Source organism: Sebastes fasciatus, chromosome 23 (genome assembly GCF_043250625.1).
Source record: "Sebastes fasciatus isolate fSebFas1 chromosome 23, fSebFas1.pri, whole genome shotgun sequence".
Taxonomy (NCBI): Eukaryota; Metazoa; Chordata; class Actinopteri; order Perciformes; family Sebastidae; genus Sebastes; species Sebastes fasciatus.
The window spans coordinates 19,668,674-19,695,113 of NC_133817.1; the positions used below are offsets into that span (position 1 = coordinate 19,668,674).

Here is a 26,440-nt window from a genome sequence, read left to right on the forward strand (position 1 = left end):
TATATTTTGAGCACTTTATTGAGTGGCAAAGGGACAAGGGAGGGAAGATCAAGGCTGTAATATAGGAATATGCTATTTCAGATTTTGAACTTTTGTTATTATTTCCTTGCTAGGTCTGGCAGTGGCTCTCCAGCTCCTCCACGGGGACATAGAGCAGCTGAGACGGGAGTACATGGTCCTGTTCACGCGGGGCGTGTCCATCACCAGGAAACTGGGCTTCTCTGATGTCATCATGCCAGGTAGGACACCACAAACAAGCTTTACTTACGCAAGTAATACGGTCCCAAGTGGATTTTCAACTTCAATATGAACTTCCTCAGTCTTGTGGGTATGAGATCATCATGGATGTGAACAGTCTTTCCTGTTGCTCAACACAGACAACTTCTCTTTAGGTCCGATGGTGGAATAGCATTTAATCCCTGCACATCGCTAATTTAAGAAGTGACTTCATTGCATTCTCTCGACGTTTTGAACACAAGGTCAAGCCCATACTGAGTTACTTTATAACTCCTTCCTGGGTGGTGATCTCGTTGTGCACCAGTAACAAACTTGTCCAACCAATGCCAACCAACCGATGTCACATAATTTTTTTCCCCTAATTGATACCCCATCTTTTTTACGGTTAAGATTGGTCCCTCAAGCTGCATTCACAAAATAAAGTCGCCCACACATGATCAGTGTTAAAACTGCTCCGCACTGGCTGTGCCATTGTTTTTCTATGGGGAGAGCGGAGCCTACCCTTAGCTTGGCGCACTCGAAATCACCACCAAGCGCAAATCTCTTCAGCTGCCTTCACACGATAAGACATTTGCTCTTTACCCACGGCGACGTAGGGCGCAGAGCCTTGATGGTAAAATATGTCACCCAAAAGAGCTTCACTGTGTTATATCCTGCCCCAAGATCCTGGTTCAAGAAATACATCAAATTAAGGAAGATTTCTTTACATCCGACCTTTGGCCAAAACACTCTTGTAGTAACATCAGCTGCTTTGCCAATCGACTAATCTTCTGACCACTTCAGCATTAACGTATTCAACGTATTGCTGGCATTTTTTGGTGCTAAACAGTCACTGCTCTGGTGTTTTTCCACTACACATCCCGGAGATCACTTGGCTATCATGCACATGACATTTTGTTCCTTTGGTTTTCTGTTGAAGTTGGAATTCCCTTCTATGGTGGCTATTTCTGATCATACAAACCACCCAGTTTTCCTTCCACATTTATTATTGAAATCCCTTATTATCCTATCTATCGCAAAGCTAATTTGCATATAGATGACAAACAAATTCACACTCACATTCACATTTACAGACAAATTAGTTTCCAATTCACCTAACCTGCGTATCTTTGGACTTTTAGAGGAAACAGGACCACCTGAAACAGACCTAGAACGGAACATGTTTTTCACTTTCCCCATAAAGTGCTGTTACTGCTGTTGGAGACATAAAACATATAATGTCCTATGCATCAGATGGGTATACCGAGGAGAGATTGACCAGGTAGCAGGTGTGAAGACAGTCATAAACTGGGGATCCAGAGTAATAAAACACTGATTTCTATGTAAAATGTCAAAGCATGAAATAATATTGTAGCTGACACCTTTTGATGCTATAGACTTAATAATGTATTTGTTTGTATCGTATACATTGACCTGCCTTATAACATCTACTGTAGTTGCCTTGGTAACAGTCGACACACCTACCTCATGTGTGATATTTGATATTTAATTCCACCTAAGGCTGCCCTCGGAAAGATGAAATATTCAGATAGTTTCAGGTAGATAGGCATCACTTACTGTAGATGGCTTCTTCACAGACCCCTGCAGAGACCCCCCAGGCTTAGCTGGATGGGGTCTTGTTGCCTCGGTAACTAATGTACAACCACTTGAATGTAAGATGAATCAAGGGACTGAAGATTAACATGTTTATATTTACATAGACTGTGGAAAAAAAGCAGCTTTCTGACTCTTTGTCTGGTCATTCATTTATGAGAGCTAGACATCAGGGGACTTTTTTTTCTCTCCACAGCAGAGCTGTTCTTTTAAATAAGTGAGGTGTGCTTGTCTGGTCGCCCAGATAAAGAGAAACCACAGACTGCGGGTCCCACAGCGCCTCACTAACACAGATTTATGTTCACTGTCTCTCTCTTTGTCTTTGTCTGACTACAAACCCTTAATGCCGAGTGCTCTCACCCTTTCTCCCTGTGTAAGTCTGCCCTTGGGCTATGGAAACAGTCTCTCTCCCTCCTTTTCTGTCTCTCTTTTCTGGATTTGTATCTCACTGTGTGTTTCTCCAGCTGCTCTGGCCACACCCTCTCCACTTCCTTCTTTTCCTATTGTACATTAACAAACTGCCCCCGTGTGTGTCTGCCTTCCTGCTCTCTGTGTGTGAAGCGAGCGTACAGTAAGGGTGTATATAGAATGCCCTATGTTGCCATGGTTACTGTTGTTAAGAGCAGAAAATCGATGTTGACCCTCCAGATAGAGATATGATGAGCGCGCACACACACACTCACAGAGAGGTTATATAGGGAACCTATTTAACAATGTGTCTGACTGCAGCTTTGGCTGCAGAGGAAGCAGGCCTATCCTCTTTCTTACCCAGAGCACTTTGCACCATTTTAACTTCCCCCACAGAAGGAAATAAATGTGTGTGCCTGGTCCAGTCATTGTACGTTCAGCTGCAATTATAACAAAAAGATGTAGAATATTACTTCCTGGGATTATGTGTCCCTAATTGTTTTTACAGATTGCAGCACAAGAGACACTGAGTTCATTGTTTAAAGCACTTGAATTCACCAGGATATTATAAAATATATGTGCAGGAAGGGGCTGTATTTTATTCACTTTTAGGATGCATTGTTGTTGATAGTTATTTCGGCTAGTTGAGGATCAAACTCGAAACCTTGTCGTAATAAGATGTGACACCTTGCGCTCTCAAGCACGTTTCTCTTCATTGTATACATTTTGTTATCTTCTCATATACATATCGACCAGATATGCACTTACAATTGAAGGTCCCATTTTGTGTGCATTTCAGCGGAATTGCAATGGAATGGCAACGGAATTGCGTTGCTAGGCAACAGTTTGGGTCCATGTTTACTTCCTGTCAGGTTATTTTATTTACATACACTGCAACAAGGGAAATAACCTGGGACACATTTAGAATGTTTATGTTCAAAACCGTGTAATGGTCTAAATATTGTATATTTGTGACATCACAAATGGACAGAAATCCTGACGGCTTGTTTCAAACGCAAAATTTCTAAATACGGGCTGTGTGTATTTCTCCATATATTGAACGTTTTGATAGTTTTACAGTATTTATATAGCACTTCAACCTGCTTTATAGTATAAAAGACATGAAAATCTCACTTTTTACAATATGGGACCTTTAAGAATGAGAAGTCTGTTTACAGATCTTGGGGAGTACTACTGCATGTGTGAAAAAAAGTTGTATAAAGCCTTTCATGGCTCCAAAAGGAGGTGCGTGAAATCCATAGAAATAGAACGGACATTCACATTCAAATCAACGTAGCAGGATGGTTAGAGTGGCGGCAATTTTTTTATGTGTACCATTGCCAATGCGACCATTGTAGTGGGCAAAAACACGGGAAGGACAAGCCGTCTCTGGAGCTCCGTCTGCACTGACAAGTGTTGTCACAACTAACTAACAACAATCGCCATTTTTCTTTTGTGCTAGTTAAATGACCACGGAAAACAGTTCAATGTCCGTTCTACTCCTATTCTATTTCTATGGTGAAATCTGATTAATTGCCTTAAGTGATGTCACTTGAGTCAGCGTTGGTTGGGGCTGAAGACTACAAGTTTGAAAATAAAAGAAATTTGTTGCTTGCATAACACAACCATGTCTTTGACTGAACTGTTGGTGGTTGAGTTGCATTGTGGGTAACGTATGCACCAGCTTTTGTGTAAGGATGAAGAATGCGTGTAATAAAAAAAAGATGATATATCTGGATGTACTGCATCAGTTTGACAGTGTTGTCAGAGTGCAATGCTAAATAGGTGTACTATGGCCACTTGTTACTCTGCTGTAATCACAGAATATGGATTTTAGCAACCAAGTCTACTTTCAGCAGATTTTAAATCTTGTCATAGCTCAGGTTTAGATTTCACGTCAGCAGAAAATATATCATTCAGTGCCACTAATCTAAATGCTGTCCACCCCTGTCACGAAGCATTACCGCTAAAAATTGACGTCAAGCTGCTGAGAGATCATTAATAATGCTTGCTCGTATGCATAATCGATGCCTTGTTGCCTTTTTTTACCTTCCTGTTCCTGCAGGAGAGATGAGGAATGACCTTTATGTCACACTGGAGAAAGGCGAGTTTGAGAAGGGTGGGAAAAGCGTTGCCAGGAACGTAGAGATCACCGTCTACGTGCTGGATATCGATGGACAGATCCTCAAGGTGAAAAAACACTTTTTTTTTTCTTATGCAGCAACTGTATGTCATAGTTTTCATGTCTCCATGTTGCAAGAATCATTGAAAAAATACATAATTTTTTTTTTGTTTAAGGCTAGTAAATGCTTTAATTAATCCCATAGTTTTTTTTTTCCTAATAGCGGGTGTTTTATATTGGAGCCAAACTCTTCATTTAAATATCGCTGACCCAGATGAGAGCTAAGTGTCTCTCCAGTGTGTTGCCCATTTCTGGTGCAGCACTGTGACAGCCTGCTCATGTGGTTTCCTGCGCTGCCTCGGCCTTGAACAGAAAATAGACTCAAATATAACCCTGCTTGCCACTGCCGCTGCCACCGCATGGCATGCAACCCTCTGACACACATAAACACACACATGTAAACCGTGTCATTCTCACTTCATTGACATCTGTGGTGTGTGGACGCTTTGCAATACACTCCTATCTTTTTCATGTCTGACTCATTAATTCATTGTGTCCTTCCAAATCTGGCCCCTTACCTCACCCTTCAGCCCGGCCTCTCATTTCCTCTTTTCACATCCTGTTTTTTTATTTTCCTTCCGCCTCTGTCTTTATTCACTCTCTTCCTTCTTATCTTTCAGAGTCACGTGGCTGCCGGCGCTGGTGAACCAGGTGGGGATGAGTACCACTCCTTGGTGCTGTACCACAACAACAGCCCCCGCTGGGCGGAGCAGATCAAGCTGCCGATCCCGGTCGACATGTTTCGCGGGTCGCACGTCCGGTTCGAGTTCCGACACTGCTCCAGTAAGTGGGGAACGGGATTGTGGATAACTTTTAAATGATCTAGGAAAGGTCAGGTGAACACATCTTTCCAGGCTTTCACGCATTTTTCATGTGTGAATGCCTGAGGCGCTGCTTTATTTTTCAGTTGATTATCCAGGGGAGTTGGAGGTAAAGAGGTATTGTTGTGGAGGGAGAAGAGCACAATAAGCATTCACTGCCAACTCTCCGGCCTTGGGCCCAGACGCTGCTGCCACCCCCAAATAGACTGTGTAAAAAGTGTGTCCTTGTTTAAGCATTTTCATAATGAGACTAGTTTGTCCAACTTCTCACCTCCTAATGAGAAAAAACTTGTTAATTATGACCAAAATATTGCTCTCACTCTCTGTTTCTGGGCTGCAGGGAGAGGGCAGTCACTTCTCATTCCTAACAAGCTGATATTATTATGCCATTTGCAGCCAAGCTGGGAGGCTGTGTGACTGTGTGCAGTAGATATAGTAGCCTTATTACTGCTCGCAGTGCTAGCATCGCTACCCAAGGGCTGCCCATTAAGAGCCTGCGGTGACACCAAACCGAGGAGACCATATTACACGGAGGGCTCCCAAATTCTGGGACAAGCTTCCTGTAGAAATGTGATTAGCAGACACTCTTCATTTTCAATTAAGGCAAAACAGAATTTTTTATGAACATGCTTTTAAACTCAGTCTTGTTTTTGCACTCATTATGCAGCGGCAGGAATTGTTAATTTGTTTGTGGGGAGCCCAGTGTTGTTCCTAAATGATGCTAAAGGGGACTGTAAAAACCTGTCAGCGCCAGCAGTGCGATACTTTATTTTATTACAGCTGATTGTTTGTTGATAGGTTCTGTAATATTTCAAACAGTTTGAAACTATTTTCAGCACTTTATTGTTAGGAGCAGCTGTTTTTTTTTTCTCTCTCACTCGACAGTTTAAAGATAATTCCTTGTTTACAATCTAAAACCCTGAATTCCTAACAAGCCCCCAGACTATTAAATTGTACTATATAATAGCATAGTGTGTTTGGTAGGGTGGTTTCAAGATATAACATCCATCAATCTCTACCTGGTCTGCCACGCTCAGCAAAGCCTGAGTTTCAACACAGTACCACTTAATCTTTCCTAATCTCCTGGCGCCCAAGGCGATGAGGGTTTAGAGATTAGAAAGGAGCCACACACACCACAAAAAAGCAAAAGTTTGCAGTCTTGTAAGCAATAACTTTCCTGGTGTAAAAAACTTACTCACAGCAAAGCGAGACAGAAATAAAATGGTCATGGTGCGGTACCATTTTCTAAGTTTAATACAGTACAACTTGTTCTGTTCCTGGGAGAGTGAACACACACACACACACACACACACACACACACACACACACAGACACACACACAGCGGCCTGGTAGACGCCGTTTAAGTGGTGTGTTGCAATGAAAGGAAATAGAAACCTTGCTAGCGCTACACTCCTCACTTCCCCGCTGTGCGTACATTAGCACTTTATTGCTAAAGCAGCAGATAAATCAGATTACATGTGTTCATAATGCAAATTATGCCCAGAGCTTCCAGAAAGCTTCTTAAAAACAGCAGCCCACATTAATCAGGCCCTCGAAGACTAACTTAACAGCATCGAATAATCTTGTTGTTGCCGGTGATTAAAGTTGTGTGTAAGTGTGCTGAGGGCGTGTTCAATGCACCCTATATGCATTGTTGTGTGTGGTTACAGGCGCAACAGATTATTACCATACCCAACAGTAATGCTGGGTGTGGTTAAAGGTTAAAGGTACCATATAGAGTTTTCCTGTCAAGATTTAGTGTTTCTCATCAGATGCATTATGTGCATCATTGAGGTCTAACAATCTAGTTGAATGCATTTCCTTCCTTATAAAACATTTGCAAAGTTAACATGCAAAGTGAAGAACGAACTGTTTGCATTCATGTTTGCTAGGTAGTAGTCTTCTATTTCCTTTTGCTGATGCACTGCTACATTTCTTGGCACTCTTCCATTATCGATCAATGGAATAATGTAAAAGACAGGAGTGTGTGCCACCTGCATGCTTGTGTAAATGGTCAATACTGCTTTTCAGCTTGGTGTTGAGTTTACATTAAGTAGAATAGGGATGTCACGAGAACCGATACTTCAGTAGTAAGTCGATGCCAAAATTCTGAAAATGTGACGGTACTCGTTTTTCTACAGTACCTAGGTACCATAGGTACCGTCAGAACTTGGGACTAACAGCGTCCCAATGTCCCGGGGACGATAGAAAATGTGTTTGGGATGCAGTAAACTCACTATTGACGCGTCCAGGGGACCCAACCTATTTTTCTCTGATAATGCTACATTGTGAATAACAAATCAGTGTTGAAATCGGTAGAACATGAGCCAGTTAACGTTCGCTGTTAGCTCCGTACAGGACTGTTCTGCTTACTGGCTGCTGACTGCTAACGTTAACTAGCTCTCATCTTGCCGATCTCAACATGAGAGGTGCCATTGATTTACATTATGATGCATTCAGGCTCTATTCAGTAAAAAAAAAAGAGTATCGGGCTAGATAAATTCTAACGTTATCATGATCTTGTAAAATTTAGTTTTTGGGGAGAAACTTGAATAGATCCAGTTGTTTAAAGGAGATGTTTTCACAGCAATATAAAATAGATAATACAGAGGGAATTATGACCTGTTTAACTTCATTACAAATACCAGTATGCAGATGGTAATGTAATGGTAATAAAGGAGTGGGTGCTGAAGTACATGGGATTCATTGTTTTACTTTTGTTTTTTTACCGTGGTATCAAATGGGTATCGAGAAGTGTGGAATTTCACTGGTATTGGTATCGACTACTGAATTTCTGCTGTCGTGACATTCCTAAAATAGAACACATTCACTGAAGGCTGAGCATCAGATCACTTTTTTCCAATTTATTCATTTGTATTGCATAATCTGAAAAGAACCAGTTTCATAACATTAGTCTTTGTTTTGTTTATTGCCATGCAGTCTGTGCTTGTTTATTTTGGACTCAATGCCGTGTCCATGTGTTGTTGTTGTTTGACAGCTAAAGACAAGGGAGAGAAGAAACTGTTTGGCTACTCCTTTGTCCCTCTGATGCAGGAAGATGGCAGGACTCTGCCAGATGGCACCCATGAGCTCATTATCCATAAGGTAAAACCTTCATAGCCTCACCACAAAGGTTTGGACCGAACAACATGCGATCAGATCGACTGTGTGCTTTGCGGGATATTTGTTTTTGGCACGCGCACGGTGCTTAGATATTGTACTGCAGGAATATTCCTCTTTATGTGTAGTTCCATCCAAAATGTAATCTTATTGTGAAGCACCAGGATGTGATAATTTCACTATTTTCAGTGCCACTTATTTTTGTTAAGTGGTATCATGCAACAACAGGGGTATGGTAATTCAAGATACTTGGCCTTTATCAGTGTGCCATCCAGTCTTAAGTCCTTGCAGGGCACATTTGGCATGGTATTTAAAAGGAAAAGTGCACTTTCAAAACAAAAGATTTCAGTAGACAGAAAGAAAAAATCTCCATGGTCATTCTGTTCATTGGTAAATTGCAGCTTAGAGATCCTCTTGCGCGAACCCACTCAAGTGTTTTGCATCACACCGGTGTCACCAAGGCTACCTCGGATGGGATTACATGCCGTATATGATTATGTGAATCACTTGCTCTAAATGGCAAAATGCAGGCCATTCTGTTATCACACTGTTTGGTGCCGCGGGGCTGAAAAAACAGCTCACATCGCTCCGTTACAAACCCACTGGCCCATGAGTCATGTTCTCTTACGTAACATTTTTCAAGCTGTTGGGTTGAATTGAACCGCGTGAGTGTAAATATGTGTGTTTTGCTTTTTACATTGTAAGAGACAACTCAATTCATTTTTGAGGAAGTCTCTGTATTTAGCATGACCCTTTATGTCCTACAGACCTTAAGACGCTTACACTCCTTTTCACACATTTTGGTTTTGAAACATCAAAAGACTAAAGCAAATAAAATGGCCAGTTAAAAGCTACTGCAAGACCGTCTTGGGTGTAATTCAGAATAATTGCAGACTACTTGGTTTTCCTCAGCTGCAGGCGAAGGGTGTGTGCAGAAACCTCAGGCTCCGTGAAGGACAGAAAAGCATGGAGTGCATTCATACATTTTATGGCAGCGAGGCCTAACGGTGACCAAAAGTCTCATTATTTATTTTCAACAGTCTTTAAAAAACAAAAACTCCTCCTTTTCATTGTCTTCTTTTCCTGTCAAGTGGCCAGATTTAATCCTACTGAAACCCGCTAACCTGAGCCTGCCAGTTTTTAGAGGACAACTCTGGTAGTCCAGTATGTTCCCACCGTTGAGAGGGGGGGGAAAGGCCTGTTCTAATGCCAGATGGAAGTTGCTGAAAAGCTCAATGAAACTGGCATGGCCTAGTTTCTCCTCAGACCCAAAATAGACACAGAAGAATCAGTCCAAACTGTGTGGTAGCTTTTGGAGCTCAAACAGCCTCAGCTGGAGGCATTAAGGCGGCGCATTAAATCCCAAAAATAACAACCGTGATTGATTATGTGCGATGCCTTAAATGTCTCAATCGTGATTGATATACAGCCTAAAACCCTACGCCTCTAGAAAACCTATAACACTGTTGTACAATCATAAAAATCACCCACATTTAATCCATTGAAATGTGTTGACAAATGCATTTTGATAATATCACATTCTTTCACTCCTCTCCTTTTAAATCTTCTGTGCCAGTTTACAAAATGTTTTTTCTTTCCTTGTTTCCAAAGTGTGAGGAGAATACCAGCTTGGCAGAGTGTACGCGCTACCTGAAGCTGCCGTTCTCCAAGGCCAACCTCCCGTCCAACAACCAGACCCTGAAAGGCACCAAGGAGTCTTTCTGGATCACCAGCTTTCTCTGCTCCACCAAGCTCACACAAAATGGTAAACTTAGACTCAGGGATTGTGAATTTTTTTGGCCGCTTGCCCGGTGAGGTTTTTTTTTTTTTGCTGCTACGCTCCAACTCTTGTCACATTTTTAAAATTGGAGTTAGCTTGTACGCTAGATGGTCCCGTGCTTCTGTGCAGCTCTGTGAGTCGGGGTGTGGAGCTATATTACTGCCAAAGATAGTGATCAACACTTCACAAAAGGCTAACAAAATTGTAAAAATGCCATGTGTTAAATAAACAAAAAGGAGCGAGTGACACATTCTGTGCAGGTGAGAAAGTGATATTTCTATCCAAACCATCCACCTGTGTGAAAAACAACCTGTGAACATGCAGGGGGGTGGGAATAGCTTCCAGTTTGCAGTGCTCACTAATGAACCTATAAATCTTTGCTTTCATAAATCCGCTTGCAGAGTGGGAATTGTAGTCTCATCGTTGCTGTAAACAATAGCCAACAATAATCATGAATTGAAATATAAGGTGTGCAGCAAAAGAGACATTTATTTTTCTCCACTGAGTCACTGCCAATGGGTCTGAAAAGTGAAGTCAATGCTGAAGTGCCTTAAACTTGCATTCTTTCTAACAGCCAGCAGGGGGCGACTCCTCTGGTTGCAAAAAGAAGTCTGATTGTATAGAAGTCCCTGAGGAAATGAGCCTACTTCTCACTTGATTTATTATCTCAGTAAACATTGTAAACATGAGTTTATGGTTTCAATCGCTAGTTTCAAGTCTTCTTCAATACAGCATGATGTTCATTTAGTAAATTATGGTCCAATTTAGAGTCAAATAGACCATAAAGCAGGGGATGCTTTAGGGCGTGGCTACCTTGTGATTGACAGGTCGCACGGCGTTGTCCGATCTGGGAGTTGTCTGTGTTTTCGTCTTACAACTTTAATCCTTTCACGGTGTGTTTTCAGTTCATGAAAGTTAATATTAACATTTTGGTCGCCTAAAAATGTCTTTTTCAGCGTTCGGTTGTACTTAGCTCCACCCTCTTGTGTCACTTCTGGTTGCAAAAAAGCAAGATGGCAACAGCCAAAATGCCAAACTCAAGGCCTCAAAACAGCAGTCCACAAACCAATGGGTGACGTCACGGTGACTACGTCCACTTCCTATATACCATGTATGTTGACTGCGTTTCGAACCTCACCAGACACTGTCACTGTTGTACCAGACAACAGTATTTTCAGGCTGCAATAAAACCGTGACTGATGAATCATTTTTTACCTCATTAAGTCGACGGTAGAATACATAAACAGAAAAAAGCTACAGGCACAAATTACTTGCAACAGGCTGTTAATTTCCCTGAATACATTGATTACAGAAGTATTGCAGCGCTTTTGATGACAAAATCTACTCGACAGATTGGTAAATGCAGTCATGCTCGTGCACAGAAAACACATGCGCACAGACATTCACACATGAAGTTTGCAAAAAGACACACTTCAGGTTGAGCAGAATCCGGAGAGACAGCTAAAAGACTTTTCTTCTCGAGGCTTATGTTTTATTCATGTGCGTGTCTGGGGACCTTGGCTCAGGGAAAATGACTTTTTATCTCTTTTATCCCGCCACACTTGAAAATGTCATCATTTGTTTGGATTCTGTGGAGTTTTTGGGGCTATAATTGAAAGGTGTGGCGACGCTTTGTGATCTGAGGTGCATGTTGCTCTCATAAACCTGCATTTTCTTTACAAGCGAGCACAAGATGTGTCTTGATCTTTTTGTGCTCTGCACTTCTGTTTGTCTGTATCTCCTTTATTTACTATTGTATATCTCTATACCTCCCTTCTTTTTGTCTTTCTCCAGGAGATATGCTGGACCTGTTGAAGTGGCGAGCCCACCCCGAAAGGATCAACGACAGCCTCTCTAAACTAAAGGAGATCGATGGCTCGGAGATTGTCAAAGTAGGCCCGCGATGAGATTCTCTGCACTGAATTGCATTCGCTATCCTGGCATTTCGTACTATTGATTGTTTCTGATTTGATTTCAGTCTGTGTATTTTTTTTAAGTTCAAATCGAGAGGATGTTCAAATATTGAAATGTCAAGTTAATTTGATGCTGCAGCTCACACATATATAAACTCTCTTTTGTGCAGTTTCTACAGGACACGCTGGACACTCTGTTTGGTATTCTGGATGAAAGTTCTCAGAGATATGGCCTTAAGGTGTTTGATTCACTGGTAAGTAAGTTGTTCTAATGAATCTTTTCCTCCTTTTCTTCATATGTCAAGCACAATCTCATAGAGTCAAACACAGAAAGCAGAAACAAACTTACTGACGGAGAAAGATCTAGTGATGTAACGCCACAGAGCTCGCTGAACCAATCTCGCCCCGGTCACGCTGCACTGCGCTGATAGAGCGAAGCCTGTGATCGATCTCTCTCTCTCTCTGACTCTTTGTCTGCACGTCCCTCTCTCTCTCTGCATCAGTCTCACGCTGACACATGAACACACTTTCTCTCCTCTCAGCGTGGCGTTATCAGTGATGAAAAGGTCTGGCGAGCCGTTGCAGTCATCAAGTTTCCGTTTTGTGGTTTCGAGATCAATCCAACAAGTCTGACACGTGGACTTATCTTCTGTGGTCGGACAAATTCAGTGCATTTCACAACGACCTGTCGTGCACACACAGGGGAAATAAGGCGTGATTTTTGCAGCCACTGTCAAAATGGTTTTAGCTTTAGCTTTTCTGTACATGTTATGTTCCTATGAAATCAAAGTAGATGTTTAAGTTGTTTTATCACATATATATTACGCTGGTCATCACCTATACGCCAGTATCTGGCCCAACAATGACAAAAAAAGTTGTTTATTTGGTATTCTTAATGGTATTTTAGAGTTTGTCATATCCTGGAAAACTCCAACAAAAAAGGTTGATGACTCATATTGCACTCAGGGGCATATATTTTGAATTTGGCGTCCAATGAAACGACTATAATATAGACGATGCATCAGCTCCGTCGCGAGAATGAGCCTGCGTCTCTCCTTCACCAGCAGCACTGCCGGCTTCAGATCTCAGCACGTATACTGTAGATGCAGCCACCTAGAATTTTACCTCCCAGCCAGTTGCCAGCCTACTCCCAGCCAACTTCCAGCTGCTGGGAGTCCCCCTCCTCCTCCTCCTGTTTCCTGAGAAGGCATGTCTAGATTCCACTGTAAACACGCCCATTCATTCAATTGCGGGGTGTCACCATGAGATGGCGCTTCCTTCACACATTCAGCGCTATTGGCTACTGTAAACGCCAATCAATGTCCACAACAAGTCCCTCCCTACAGCTTAATGTTTTTACAGGAAATACATTAATGTGTGGAAGCAAATAGCACTGCTAGCTGTTTCACGGGAACTTTAATATACATTTTCATTCTCTCTTTTAGAATCTTACTTTGTATACCTCATATATTATATATTTGATACCTTTTATCTCTTTTTTTCTACTGATAACTGATACCAATGATGCACAATGTTGTGTGTCTGTGGAGTGGGATTTCATAACATTTTACTTTCTCACCGTGGATGTCCCATATGGGTGTTAGAGTTTAAAGTTCAATGTCAAGATGTGGAATCATATAACAGAAATCTGAAAAATGAGTCACTATTATTCATTATATTAGCTGTCTTTAGCAATTGCTAACAAAACAGCATCACCTCGATTATGTTTTTTGTTAGCTTAGCTTTTATTTATTTATTATACACATTACATTTAGAATATGTCCATTTAGTGAAAACGAGTGAAAACATGCAGTCTTGAGTTTGAATTAGGGTTGCAAATTGTGAGCACGATCCTTATTCGATCATTGGTAACATTAAGGATCAATCAATGGATTAATCGTAATTAAGAAAACATACTAATTTTGACAAGACAGATGCTCAAAAGCAACTAAATGTAACGCTGCAGCAAGAGAACAGAACTTAACAAATTTCTCTCACAGTGTCCCGATTTCTGCCTATACTCATTCTTGTTGAGGAAAATTAGCATGTCGACATGGTCAATATTTCACTCATCATGTAGCTTCAATGAAAACCTGAAACAAACTGATACAGAATATATATGATAGTGTTGTACAGTGTGAAATGTGTCAACCATAAAGCTCCTTTATATGGGAAAAACTGCATTTTAAGGGGTAAAAAAAAAAGAGCTGCACAAAAACTAATCTTCTATGTCAAGGAATGTTTTTTATAATAAAATGTCTTCTCTGTTTATGTCCAGGTCCATATCATCAACCTCCTCCAGGACAGCAAATTCCAGCACTTCAAACCAGTCATGGACACCTACATCGAGAGCCACTTTGCCGGAGCTTTGTCCTACAGGTATGTGACGTTTCAGCCTCCACTTCTCCACATGTGGCTGTTCAAAGCCACAGCTGTGCCTTGAGCGTTCAACAATGCAGCCTTCCCCGTATATTGTATTCTAATGACACACATATCACAATGGGCAGGCAGGCAGTCAGAGAGGCCAACCTGCGTCAGTGCTGTGATTTAGTCAACAGTGTGAATGAAATGCTTATGGTGCCCCCTGGCTGATGAAAAGGGAAATACCAAATTGTGCTCACATTTGCTCTCTACCTCCTCTTTTCTTTTTCTATCTGTCACATACATACTCACACTCACACACACACACACACACACACACACATATTCACAACCTGCTGTTCTCACCGGCTGTCTTCTTCACACTCTCTGTACCTGCTAAGATAACGTGCTGTTGGCGCTGTCTTCTTCTTCTTCTTCTCTTTTTTTTTCTCCAGTCTTTCGCATGCACCCACACAGAACGCTGCTGCCACAACCATCTGCTTTAAACTCTTTTACCTGTGATATAGTTTCATTTCGAGGTGTCACACCTTAATTAATTAACACAGAAAGTATTATAACTATCTTAAGTTATTAATAGTGAACCAAGATGTCATCCAGTCGTGATTAAAATGAGAATATCCTCTCATTCAGTAATCACTGTCTGCCTTCTTTGTCACCAGCTTACTGTAGCACAAAGAGGACGCTTCTCTGGAAATATCTGCCTCGATTTGAAGAGTTTTATTCTAAACTGCACCAATTAAAAAACTGGAATTGGAACTATTGAATTTGCCTGTCATCCTAAGATCATTACTCTGAGCTGTAACAGCCGTATTTATGAAAAACTAGCAAACAAGTTCTCTGAAATTGATTTGTAATGAAGGGTTTCATTTAAAAACTCTGCATTGCCTCATCTTTATTTGCTAAATCCAGTGAGAGAAGCTACGTGTGATGTGGCTAGGGGGTGAGTGGTGATAACTGTGTGTGTGTGTGTTTTCTCCAGGGACCTGATCAAAGTGCTGAAGTGGTACGTGGACCGCATTGTTGACGCAGAACACCAGGATCACATACAGCAGGTGCTCAAGGTGAGGCGTTTGCAAAGGCACAGGCAAAGGCAGCCAGAATGGTGTTTTTCAGACACACAATCATGCATATATACACACATACACCATCAACACAGATTCATCCAGAGATACAAACAAACAAACTTCTCCCTCGCGCTGCCACTCCTCCTAATTTATCCCCCCCTTCCCCCCGCTTCATCAGCAGCGAATACATCTCGCCACCATTCATTATTCCCCTCCTCAATCTATTACGCTGCATGCAATTTTAATCAGCAGAAATGCCAGTGCCTCTGGTGTTGGGAATCCACATCACATTATTCTATTGACTCATGCAGATGCGGCGTCAGAGAGGCACATTGTGGCTTCTGTACTGTGGTTTCCCGTTTTTATCATTTGGCGCGGTACATTCTGTTCACCAGAAGTAAACGTTACGCTGTCATACAGTAAATAATAAATGAGCGATACACCGCAGATGTGTTTAAAGGTTTCCTTGTACAGTATGAGGGATTCATAGCATGTCAATAGGTTCTTTTTTAGAGCACCTCCTTTAGATGGGTTTATTTTTGGAGTGAAGAAAAATGTGAATCAGGTTATCTTTAGACAACTTTGTGAAAAAAAGCAGGGCACTTTCAATGTACTGTAGTACAGTAGATAAACTCCACAATATATGAATCAAATGATCTTATAATAATAATAATAATAATGACTATGTTAAGGACACAAGGAGAAGGTCCATAGAATACAATACTAGGTAAAGATGGACAATATATACAAAAATACAATAAAAATACAATATCTTACAGTGATCTTGATCACTGTCAGGTTAAATAAATGTAGTTATTTTATCTATTTTTTTCTATTTATTTATAAAATTTCTTCTCTAGGGCTACAACTAATTATGTCTTTCATTACAAGTCAATCTGACGCTATTTTTCCAATTACTATTGTCCATAAAATTTAAGAAAATCTTGAAAAATGCCAAACACAAGCTCCAAGAGCCCAAGATGGGGTGTTCAGACTCCTTATGTCCACTGATCACTTGTCCAAAACTGAAATATAAGCCCTTTTCCGACCGCAGGGACTTTCCCCCGGATTTAGTAACCTTTTGAGGAACCCTTTGCGTTTCGACCGTAGGGACCAGGGTCTAAATTAAGTTTTGGGAACCCCCAAAAAAGGCCCTGGTTGGGGGGTAGTACTTTCTGAAAGTACAGGAACTTTTGGGGAGGAGTTTGCAGGGTTGACTTTCGCTGATTTGTAAAACACACACACACACACACACACACACACACACAGTGCTGCTGCCTAATCTTCGCAGGTCTTTAGACCTTTTTTAGAACCTTTTAGTTCCTTGAAAAGGAGTCCCGGGTCTAAAATTACCATCAACTTCTTGGTGGAAACCTGGCCATATTCTATTTACGAAGATATAAAACAGACAAAAGATGCAAATCCTCACATTTGAGAAGCTAGAGCAAAAAATGCTTGGCATTTGACTTAAAACAGTGAATCAATTATCTGTCATTTCAACAAAAGTGCACACCACTTTTTGCAATCAGAGAAAATCATAAAAGTCGAACTTGGATGAAATGCATCAGGGGCAAAATGAAATGTCACATCGTTCTTTACCCATTTCCGCTGGAAGGGAAGTCTGGCTTGTTTGGCTTTTTCATCACAGCACAGATGATAAACGACGATTGTTCTTCCTGTCCTCCAGGCCAGCGAGTACATCTTCAAGTACATCATCCAGTCACGCCGGCTCTTCTCATTGGCCACCGGAGGCCAGAACGAGGAGGAGTTCCGAGTCTGCATCCACGAGCTCTTCATGTCCATCCGCTTCTTCCTCTCGCAGGAAAACAAAAGCGTCAGTCCCGTCGCACAAACACAGGTGCGTGTACTGTACATGCGTCTACATGTCTCAAATCCCCTCTGCCTCCACAATCATAAATGTGCATCTCTGTGTAGCCTGTTGGTACTTGTGCACCACATTATGTTTGCTGTCTCGGGGACCTCCTGTTAATGCAGTTGTGATAGGTGAGAAATTGTCTGTAATTGAATTTCACGCTGCCAGAGGGTCTGGAGTCGGAATAGGCATTTCTGTGGCAGCTTTTCCATTTCCGCTGGGAGGTCTGCACAGCAGGGCGGACGCCTTCACTGATTTCCAACAAGCAAACCAAAACAAACAAGATAATCCTAATTACACACCAGAAACAGATGCCTGTGTGGTTTATTTGTGTGTATTCATGCACACTTGTAGGGAAATACCTGCTTGGTTTGCCTCCAGTGTGTGGATCTGTGATCTGCTTCCGTCTCTTCTTTTTCTTCTCCCCCTCTTCCTCATCGTCTTTTCTTTGACTGTTTTCTATTCTCATTTGCCTCCTTTATTCCCAGTCACTTCTCTTTAGTCGTGAGTCGTGTCCTCTTTTAATCGACCAGGTTGCTCTCAGCTCTCAAGTCAGAAAAAAACCTGTGTGTTTATTCCCCCTAAGTATGTTAATAATTTCTTTCATTTTATTGCCTTGTTTGCTTCACTCATGTGCCCTCACCCTGAACATATGATTTGTTCCTAGCATTAGCGGGGAAAACAGTCCTCATCTTTTCAATTTACTTCATCGGGTTTTCTTTTCACAGCTCATTTGATCAATTATAACAATCTACTCCAGAGACTTGTTTTAAACCCTCCAGTCACTTTGTAATTATTTCACCTCACTGTGCGAGGGTAACATCAAGCTATTGCGGTTGTGCCCTCTTCTCCATGCCGTCTGAAAAAGCTCCACTTCATCCCTCCGCTGACTCCTGATCTCGACTAATCTGTATTCTCAACACAACAGTAGCTGTGGGAAGATGCGGGCCGGGCTAATGCTAATCCAAGTTAATCTGTGACATGTGGGCACACACACACACACACACACTGGTCCAACACACACATTGCAAATCCATGTACTCATAATTTAGCACCTGTAGCCTGAGATGTGTTGTAGTTTCTTACTCAACATCTGATGTTTTGAGCACTGAACACAGAGAGAGATTGCTCCATCAATATTAGAGAAAGTACCTTGCCTGAATATTGTGTAATTTATGAAGTAAATGTCAAAAAGAGTTGTGTTATGGAACAAGTGGTTCCTCTAAACAATTAACAGAGGATTTTACAGACCTTTCTGGACTGCGACCCAGTTATTATGTTCTAAATATGTCATTTACAGAGCAATTAAAAAAGATTACAAAAAACAAAGTCATTAGAACATGTTTAATGTATTTATGCTAATTCACAACAAAAATAGGAGTCTTGTTTATCATTCTTCTGTGACTCCTGTCTGAGTCTAGACCCCATGTTGGTAGAGAAACTCTTTGCATTAACTAGCAGTACTGTGGAACTCCTTTTTGCTCCATCTGAACCGCTCTTTTGTCAAAAGTAAAACACCTGTGACAGTGAAACAAAGTGTTGCTGAGAAATGGCCTCAATCCTCTGACAGGCTTTCCTGGAAAAATGAACGTGAAAAGAAAAAAAGAAAAAAAAGTGTCACACGGTGACTCACCTCTCTAGATTTTAGTAATCTTCATTTTTCAATTGTGCGGCGAGAGTCTGACAGAAGTTGACAGGAAGAAAGAGCATCAGACTGAGAGCTACAAACAAGCGACAGACAGCAATCCCCCTGGAGTAGCCCTTAAATTGAATCCACATAATCCCTGACTGCCGGGCCAGTGATTCATAGCACAATAGTCCATATTTACCTTTTGTTTTCCCAACAAAACCTCCCTCTATAAACAGAGTCGGTATGAATACAAGGAGTATTGTGTTGTGTTTGCCTTTTCTTTTACAATTTAACAGAATCTTGTGTAATGAACTCTTTTATCCAAAGCCCCTGAGGTTTTGAACACAATCTATTATTGCCAGTTTTCCCAATCACCTTGAGAATGGAGGCCTCTTATAAGATTAAATGTATGTTATGCAACGCAGATTTGGTGGAAAATGTATTGAAATTACTGAACAAACACTATATATTGCAGTTTGAATGTGTTTAGCTGTTAACTTTCGACAAAAAGTGATTCCAGTCTTTGAGAAATATACATATTTTTACGATAATATATTCATAGTGCCTCCAAATGATTTAAGATTGCCCCGTTCTGTGCAGGCGGTGTTCCTGCGGACGTTTCCAGCCGTTTACGGCGAGCTGTTGAAGATCTTCACAGTGCGGGAGGTGGCCGGCTTCGTCAGGGAGACGCTGGGCAGCCTGCCCACCGCCGTCCACGCCGACTGCCTGGAGGCTGTCAAACTGCAGTGCATTGCCAAGACGGTGGAAAGCCAGCTTTACATTAACCCAGGTAAAGACTTGTTCACACAAACAGATGCACCGTTTGATACGCACACATAATTAAAGCTTGTAAACACGGAAAAATTTGGGAGCAAATATCACAAAAAAGCTCTGCATGCAGATTATGAACACGGGGAAAATAAACAACACAGAGGGAAACAAACAGATCTGAACAACTCTGCAAAATGCAGACAATAATCAGTAATGCTTTGTTCTGTACGTTTGTCTTGCATCATGTACAAACAGACTATTAGTCCATATTATACTGATCCTGCAGTGCAATCATTTGAGAGCACACCTTGATTAATTGTTACCCTACAGTGCACCTAACACCATGTCATTAAATTGTTCTTAATAAAGGCTCTACACTGAAGCGAATTACTGTCGACGTTTTATTCCCAGCATGCCCCCAAAGGCTACACGTAGCAAGAAAAACATCCCTCATGCAAATCATGTTAATGTTACACAAAGAATTACATTTAATTAGATTTAAGAAACACTGTGCGCTCGTGAAAGCAAAACAAGAACTAATACAGCCACAGAGGATTACTGTGTTTTCCTTCTCCTTATATATCATTATGTCTTTGTTGGGTGACAACTGTGTGTGTGTGTGATTGTGTTGCAGAGTCTCGGTGCATCCTGTTGCCGGTGGTGCTCCGGGTCCTCCAGGCACACATGCAGGAGCAGAGAGACCTGGTTATGTGTGCCCGCATCCTCACCAGCATGCTGTCCCTCATCAAGAAGGAGGAGAACGGCACCGCGGTGAGAATCACAGTGGTAATTGGTTGCCGTTATACACAAGCCCACCTCATCCTTAACGTAATGGTTTGACATTTTGGGAAATATGCTTATTTGCTGTCTTGCTGAGAGTTTGATGAGAAGATTGATACCACTCCCATGTTTGTAAGGTAAATATGAAGCTGCAGCTAAGAGCTTAGTTTAGCACAAAGACAGGAAAAGGGGGGAAACGGCTAGCTCGGCTCTGCCAGGTGACAAAATCCCAAATCCTCCCATCTTTGGGCTGGCGCCTTGTTTCCTCACAGTTTTCTTTTGTGACAGTAAATCCGTAAAGTATACGGATTATGTCCCCCAGTGTTCAACGCAAGGAAATGCATCTCTTTACGGATGGATAGGAACACCACTGCAGATAGTTACTCTGTTTTTCGCATGCATATTGGTTCATACGTCTTTTAACAAAATTGTCACAAAACTGCTGAATATGCCGTCAAAGTTTTCACTTAGAAAAGAAGTGTATAAAAAGGAACTGTATTACATTCATCAATCAGTTATTAATTTGTTAATTATTAATGCTAACTTCCTGTGGCAATCTGCTGCAAAAGTTAAATTTTTTCAATGTACAAATTACGGGCCGAACAAAAAAAAATGGAAGGAGGAGATTACGGAGGTTTGCATAGGAACTCTCTTGACTCACATACGTACACAGAGCTATATGGAAACGAGGCGTAAGCTAAGCTAACCAGCTGCTTCATATTTGGCATACAGATATGAGATTGGCATGCATCAATCTTACCATCCGTCTCTCAGCAAGTAAACAATGAAGTGTTTTTCCTGAAAAGTTGAACTATTCCTTTAAGATATCCTGCATGCTCACTGAAGTGGCAGCTGTAGAAATAAAAAAAAAAGTTGTATGCATATTGTTGCATAAAACTACTTAACACGATTTAAAAAGAAAATTGGCTAAAACTTCCTAGAGATTTTTTACATTTTATAATGGATGAAGTGACTTTATACCTTGACATTATCCTGTACAATGTGTACAGTTAGAATGAATTCCCTTTGCTATTCTACCAGACTGTACAGACAAATAAGCATGAATTACAACCACCATAATAATAATAATAATAACTGGAAAATAACTTTAAAGGAAGTCAAAGCTGGAGGAATATTAGTCTTAAAGCAATTTCCGTGCCAATACATTGCAATAGCAGATTGCTTTGTTGTGTCTACGGTCAATTAGTCTTTGTAACAAGGACATTGGCAGCCGTGCAGTTCAGTAATGAGACCCATCAATTTAGCAACGGGCATTGTCGAAATGGCAGTCACTTGTGTGTTTGTCTGATTTGTGTGTGTGTGTCGCGGCTCCGGTTGCTTTACTTGCACTGTTGGCTGCCAGAGGGGCAGCTAGTGGTAAAGGCGCCCAGTAGGACACACACACACTTACAGACAACGCACACACACAAAGACTGGCACCACATCTAAAGGGAAGTGACAGCAGTGGCAGCCAATGTGCCAGTCTGAGGCTCCGTCTCATTATCGCTCCGTCCAAGACCTGTCTGTCTTGTCAGGGGAGACTAGAGGGAGATGCACACACACGCGCACACACAAACACAAACACACACACACCAGTTTATCCTCCACTCCCTTTGAATTGCTTTTCATCTTTAACTGTCTCTCTCTCTCTCTGTCCTTTGTATTCCATCTTCTTTTATTCATTTCCATTTTCCTCTTTCTCTGTGAATTTAAAGTTTCAAAATGTTGCTCTTAGCCTTGAAACTTCTTATTAGTCCCCAAAACTTACTGGTTCAAGACACATTAAAACTGCAATGAAAGTAAGATTATCGGGTAAGGAGTGGAGACTTTGGCTCCGAGGCCGAATGACATCAGTTGTCGATCGTGGTTCAAGGCTGTAGAATGCAAATTAGTCAAGATGATTTTAAGGGAACATTCACGTATTCACATCGCCCTGACATTTTAGGTCTTTCTTTTCTTGTTTTTGTTAATAAAGTGGAAGTGATCCTGTCGCCTGTAATTCACGCGTAAGTGTTTTGTCCTCTGTGTAGGAGCCGGTGGTCTCAGAAGAGGTGGAGCTAATTGTCGAGAGCCTGCTGGGAGTTTTGCTGAGAACCATCCTGGAAATTAGCAACCGGCCCCAGCCTGCTGGACCTGCCATGAGACTCCAGTTCCAGGATGTCACTGTATGTGTGTTTTACCCTGTGTGTGTGTGTGTGTGTGTGTGTGCTACTACAAATTGTTTTGGGACTTAACTAAATGTGCAGGAGTAATTATAGATTTAAAATTGAGTTGCTGCTGTGGCGAACATAATCCCGCTAACATTATTAACATTAATGGCAATAATTAAGATTTAGAATACAACACAGCACAAAGGGGGAACGGTGAAGTGGATAATAATGAGATCATCATCATCATCATCATCATAGTGTGATGATGGAGACTCAAGGAGGGGTTGTTCCACTTGTAATAGAGCTCCGCTAATGTTGTCTACAGCTCTTACCGGTTGCCAATAGAGGTTAATACGGGGCATTCTGCAAATCCAATATAACAGAGTGCTTCCTTTCCTATTTCCTGTGGCAAAGGATATAAATGAGCATCCTTTGCAAAGGCGCCGTAGTTCAGCGTTGACGTTGCCACAACTCCTACTTGACTACTTTTCACATAAATGTTTTAAAGCACAATTAATTTAGTGATTTATTTTCTCTGTCGTTGTGTTTCATCCCGTCAGGGGGAGTTTGTGGCGTGTTTGTTGGCCCTCCTGCGACAGATGAGTGACAGACACTACCAGCAGCTGCTGCAGGCATTCAGCAGCAAAGACAACCTGAGGGTAAGACCACCACCATCCATCCATCTCTCTGCCTCCATCTGTCTGTCTGTGGCAGTGCTTCTCTTCCTCTCCATCCCTTTCACTGAGACCATATCAATCCATTTTCATATCCTTTTCTAGCCACATTGCAGTCTATTTTGTTATTACTTGGCCAGTGTGTGTATTGGCATATGGATATCGGGTGGAGAGGGAGAGAAGAATTGCAGAAAAATGTTTTTTTTTTTGGATTTGACTTTCTAATCTGTGTTGTTCTGAACAACATTTGTTTTTCTCCCTGCCCTCTTTGAGTCATCATCGCTCTCCGCCTCTCTATCTGTCTCTCTCAGCAACTTTCTAAAAGTTTTTTAGAAACTTCCCACTTAACCACAAGTGACTCACTCGCTGCGCTCGCAGACATTTCTGAAATGTTCGTCCACGTACATACAATATATGTTTATATAAATTTATATACTGTCCATGTAAGTATGTGTGTCTCTGTATGCATACAAATGTGTGCATGTAAAGGAGCTGTACTGCGGGGGTCAGCAGTGGCAAGTTACAAAATGAAGAAGAGCAGAGAGATGTGAACACTGGAGAAGAGACTAGAGAATGTTAGCGGGGTCACAAGTTCATCCCAGTGAGAAATGGCAATTGGCCGAATCTCAGAAAAAGTAGAGAGGTGATATGCTCTTGTTAGCTTGAGAGCACTTGATCGAGAAGGACTTTTTTTTCATGCTTTATTTCTAGTGCTTTTATCACAAGTATCCAAAGTAAGTGTCTGGAGGAGATTGAGCAACCACTGGGAAAAAGCAAATGTTAAATTACAATTGATTTCAACTGAGAGACACTGGATTTCATCGTTTCAGCACCATGGAGAGAGACATACATTGACTGCATTTGATTCCATACTACACACTGATCCTTAGATTTAAGTATGTGGCACGTTCATATGGTGGGAAATTAGCGTGATACAATTATGCAGAAACATCTACGTTTCTCCTTAAATAAAAACAATAAAACAACAAGTAAAACAATGATCAACAAGTGTCTTAAATCCTAATCGAGTGAACAAGGGAGTGATATGCACAGAGCTTGATTTTAAATGTTTCAGCACCAATGAGAGAGACGCAGGGAAAGACTGTTTTGAATTGCCGCACAAGCTTGATATTGAGCCTGGACCCAATTGATTTGAGTTTCCAATGCTAACACGTCGGCTGTGTGTGTTTGTGTGTTCCAGGACTTTCTCCTTCAGATCTTCACGGTCTTCAGGATCCTAATCCGACCAGAAATGTTCCCTAAAGACTGGACCGTCATGCGGTTGGTCACCAACAAGTAAGACCGCACACACGAATGTGCAAACATAGAGAAAGCTTTCATCTACTTACAGTGCATGTCAAGCCTGGTCTCTCTCTCTCTCCATGGACAGTGTGTTCCGACTCTCTACGGTCTCTTTTAAAAGGTCAACTGCCGTCAGTAATCCTGGGTGATGTCTCTTTATTACATGATTGCAGCAGCAAGGTGGAGGAACAAAGACAAGTCATGATGTCTAATTATTTCTTGTGGCTGTATATATCTTTGTTTCTCTTCTTTTTTTCCCCCCCGGTATTGTTTTTCATATATTTATTTATTTTTATTGGGTTGTTGTCTAGTGATTGGTTCGTTTTTCTGCCTATTTTGTGGGTGTCTTTTGGTCATTTTTTTTGGTGTATTTTTCTAAATTATATTAGCTTAGTTTTCCTTTTTTGTTACTGTTTGTTTTTGTCCTTATGTTGAGGTAAGGTCCATTGTATAAGGCTGTGGCTTCTTGACCTCTCCTGTGACATTTTTTTAAAATTTCTTTTCATTATCTGGGTTTTATGAAGTCTTATGTGTGTGCAAATAATATAACAAATGTTTATTTAAATTCAGAAAACTGGAACTTCACAACTTCAGGTCATAGCTAGATAGCAAGAGTTTTATATTTGACCCTATATATGAAATGTAATTGCAAATGTTTCTCCACTTCACCCATGGGATATCACTCTACAAATGGTCCATTTGAACAGCAAGTAAATTGTGATGCATTTTTCCCACAAGCTAGCACAATAACCCTCTCCACCTCCTCCTCTCTTTGTCTCGTTCTTTTAGTGTTATCATCACAACTGTCCTCTACCTTTCTGACGCTCTGAGGAAAAACTTCCTCAATGACAAGTTTGACTACAAGGTAGGCGGCTCTGTCGATGTCTGTCTGTGTGTTTGTGTTCATCTGAACAATGCTACAGTGAGTATCAAACAGCCTCACCCACCCACACACATTCTCACTCAAACAGACACAGACAGATACGCATTTATAATAAAGGTCATTAATTTTTATTTTATTTTTTCAAAATAAAAGCCTTCACAGAGACACAGACATGAAACAGAGCTAATATCGTTAGTCAGAAGCTTAAGGCAGACAATTAGCTGAAAATGATTGTTTAAAGGATGCTTAGCTTTTTTTGTGACTGAAATGAACAGCTGATCACTTTAATTAGCAGCTGTAGTTGTCCAACATACCACTAAAAACTCAAATCCATGGATACCTGTTGCAAATGATCTGGTGTTTTTTTGCTTGAATTCCTGAAAGTTGGTGGAGAGAATGTTTTTTGTGCAGCATTGACATGATGCTGTTTTTTTGCTGTCATTTCCAGGTGTGGGACTCGTACTTCTATCTGTCTGTAATATTCATCAACCAGCCCTGTCTTCAGCTGGAGTCCTTCTCTCCCTCCAAGAGGAAGAAGATACTGGAAAAGTAAGTTCAGCTTGTTTGCAAACGCGATGTGCACACACGTGTTAGGATGTGCCCGTAATGAGCCACGTGCTTCTCAACAAGCCATCCTATCCTGCTCCTGTAGGCCACATACAGTATAATGGCTACTTAACATGCTGTTCTCACCGCTGCTCCCGGTATTTGCCTGCAGCAGGCACATATTTTTCTAACCATGATGTGTTATCATGCAGGTATGGAGACATGAGGGTGATGATGGGCTGTGAGATCTTCAGCATGTGGCAGAATTTAGGTAAGATGATAAAACGTTTCAATGCACATGGTTCACATGGACTGTTTTATTCCCAAATT

At 41.3% G+C, this 26,440-nt stretch overlaps 1 protein-coding gene across 12 annotated transcripts in view; it reads left to right on the top strand.

Moving 5' to 3' along the window:
- dock4b (dedicator of cytokinesis 4b) overlaps window positions 1–26,440 on the top strand; it is a 140,712-nt gene that overhangs the window by 72,403 nt on the left and 41,869 nt on the right. For 8 of the 12 annotated variants that reach the window (XM_074626366.1, XM_074626367.1, XM_074626376.1 and 5 more), the window contains exons 13-30: window positions 114–239; window positions 4,304–4,428; window positions 5,041–5,203; window positions 8,241–8,347; window positions 9,974–10,127; window positions 11,937–12,034; window positions 12,226–12,309; window positions 14,334–14,434; window positions 15,417–15,498; window positions 17,189–17,359; window positions 19,605–19,794; window positions 20,410–20,561; window positions 22,586–22,720; window positions 23,266–23,364; window positions 24,581–24,675; window positions 25,471–25,546; window positions 26,013–26,113; window positions 26,323–26,381. In XM_074626366.1, coding sequence (XP_074482467.1) covers window positions 114–239; window positions 4,304–4,428; window positions 5,041–5,203; window positions 8,241–8,347; window positions 9,974–10,127; window positions 11,937–12,034; window positions 12,226–12,309; window positions 14,334–14,434; window positions 15,417–15,498; window positions 17,189–17,359; window positions 19,605–19,794; window positions 20,410–20,561; window positions 22,586–22,720; window positions 23,266–23,364; window positions 24,581–24,675; window positions 25,471–25,546; window positions 26,013–26,113; window positions 26,323–26,381 — 2,118 coding nt within the window. The remainder of the gene's footprint in view (window positions 1–113; window positions 240–4,303; window positions 4,429–5,040; window positions 5,204–8,240; window positions 8,348–9,973; window positions 10,128–11,936; window positions 12,035–12,225; window positions 12,310–14,333; window positions 14,435–15,416; window positions 15,499–17,188; window positions 17,360–19,604; window positions 19,795–20,409; window positions 20,562–22,585; window positions 22,721–23,265; window positions 23,365–24,580; window positions 24,676–25,470; window positions 25,547–26,012; window positions 26,114–26,322; window positions 26,382–26,440) is intronic. The other 4 variants (XM_074626369.1, XM_074626370.1, XM_074626374.1 and 1 more) reach the window with 1 other exon arrangement.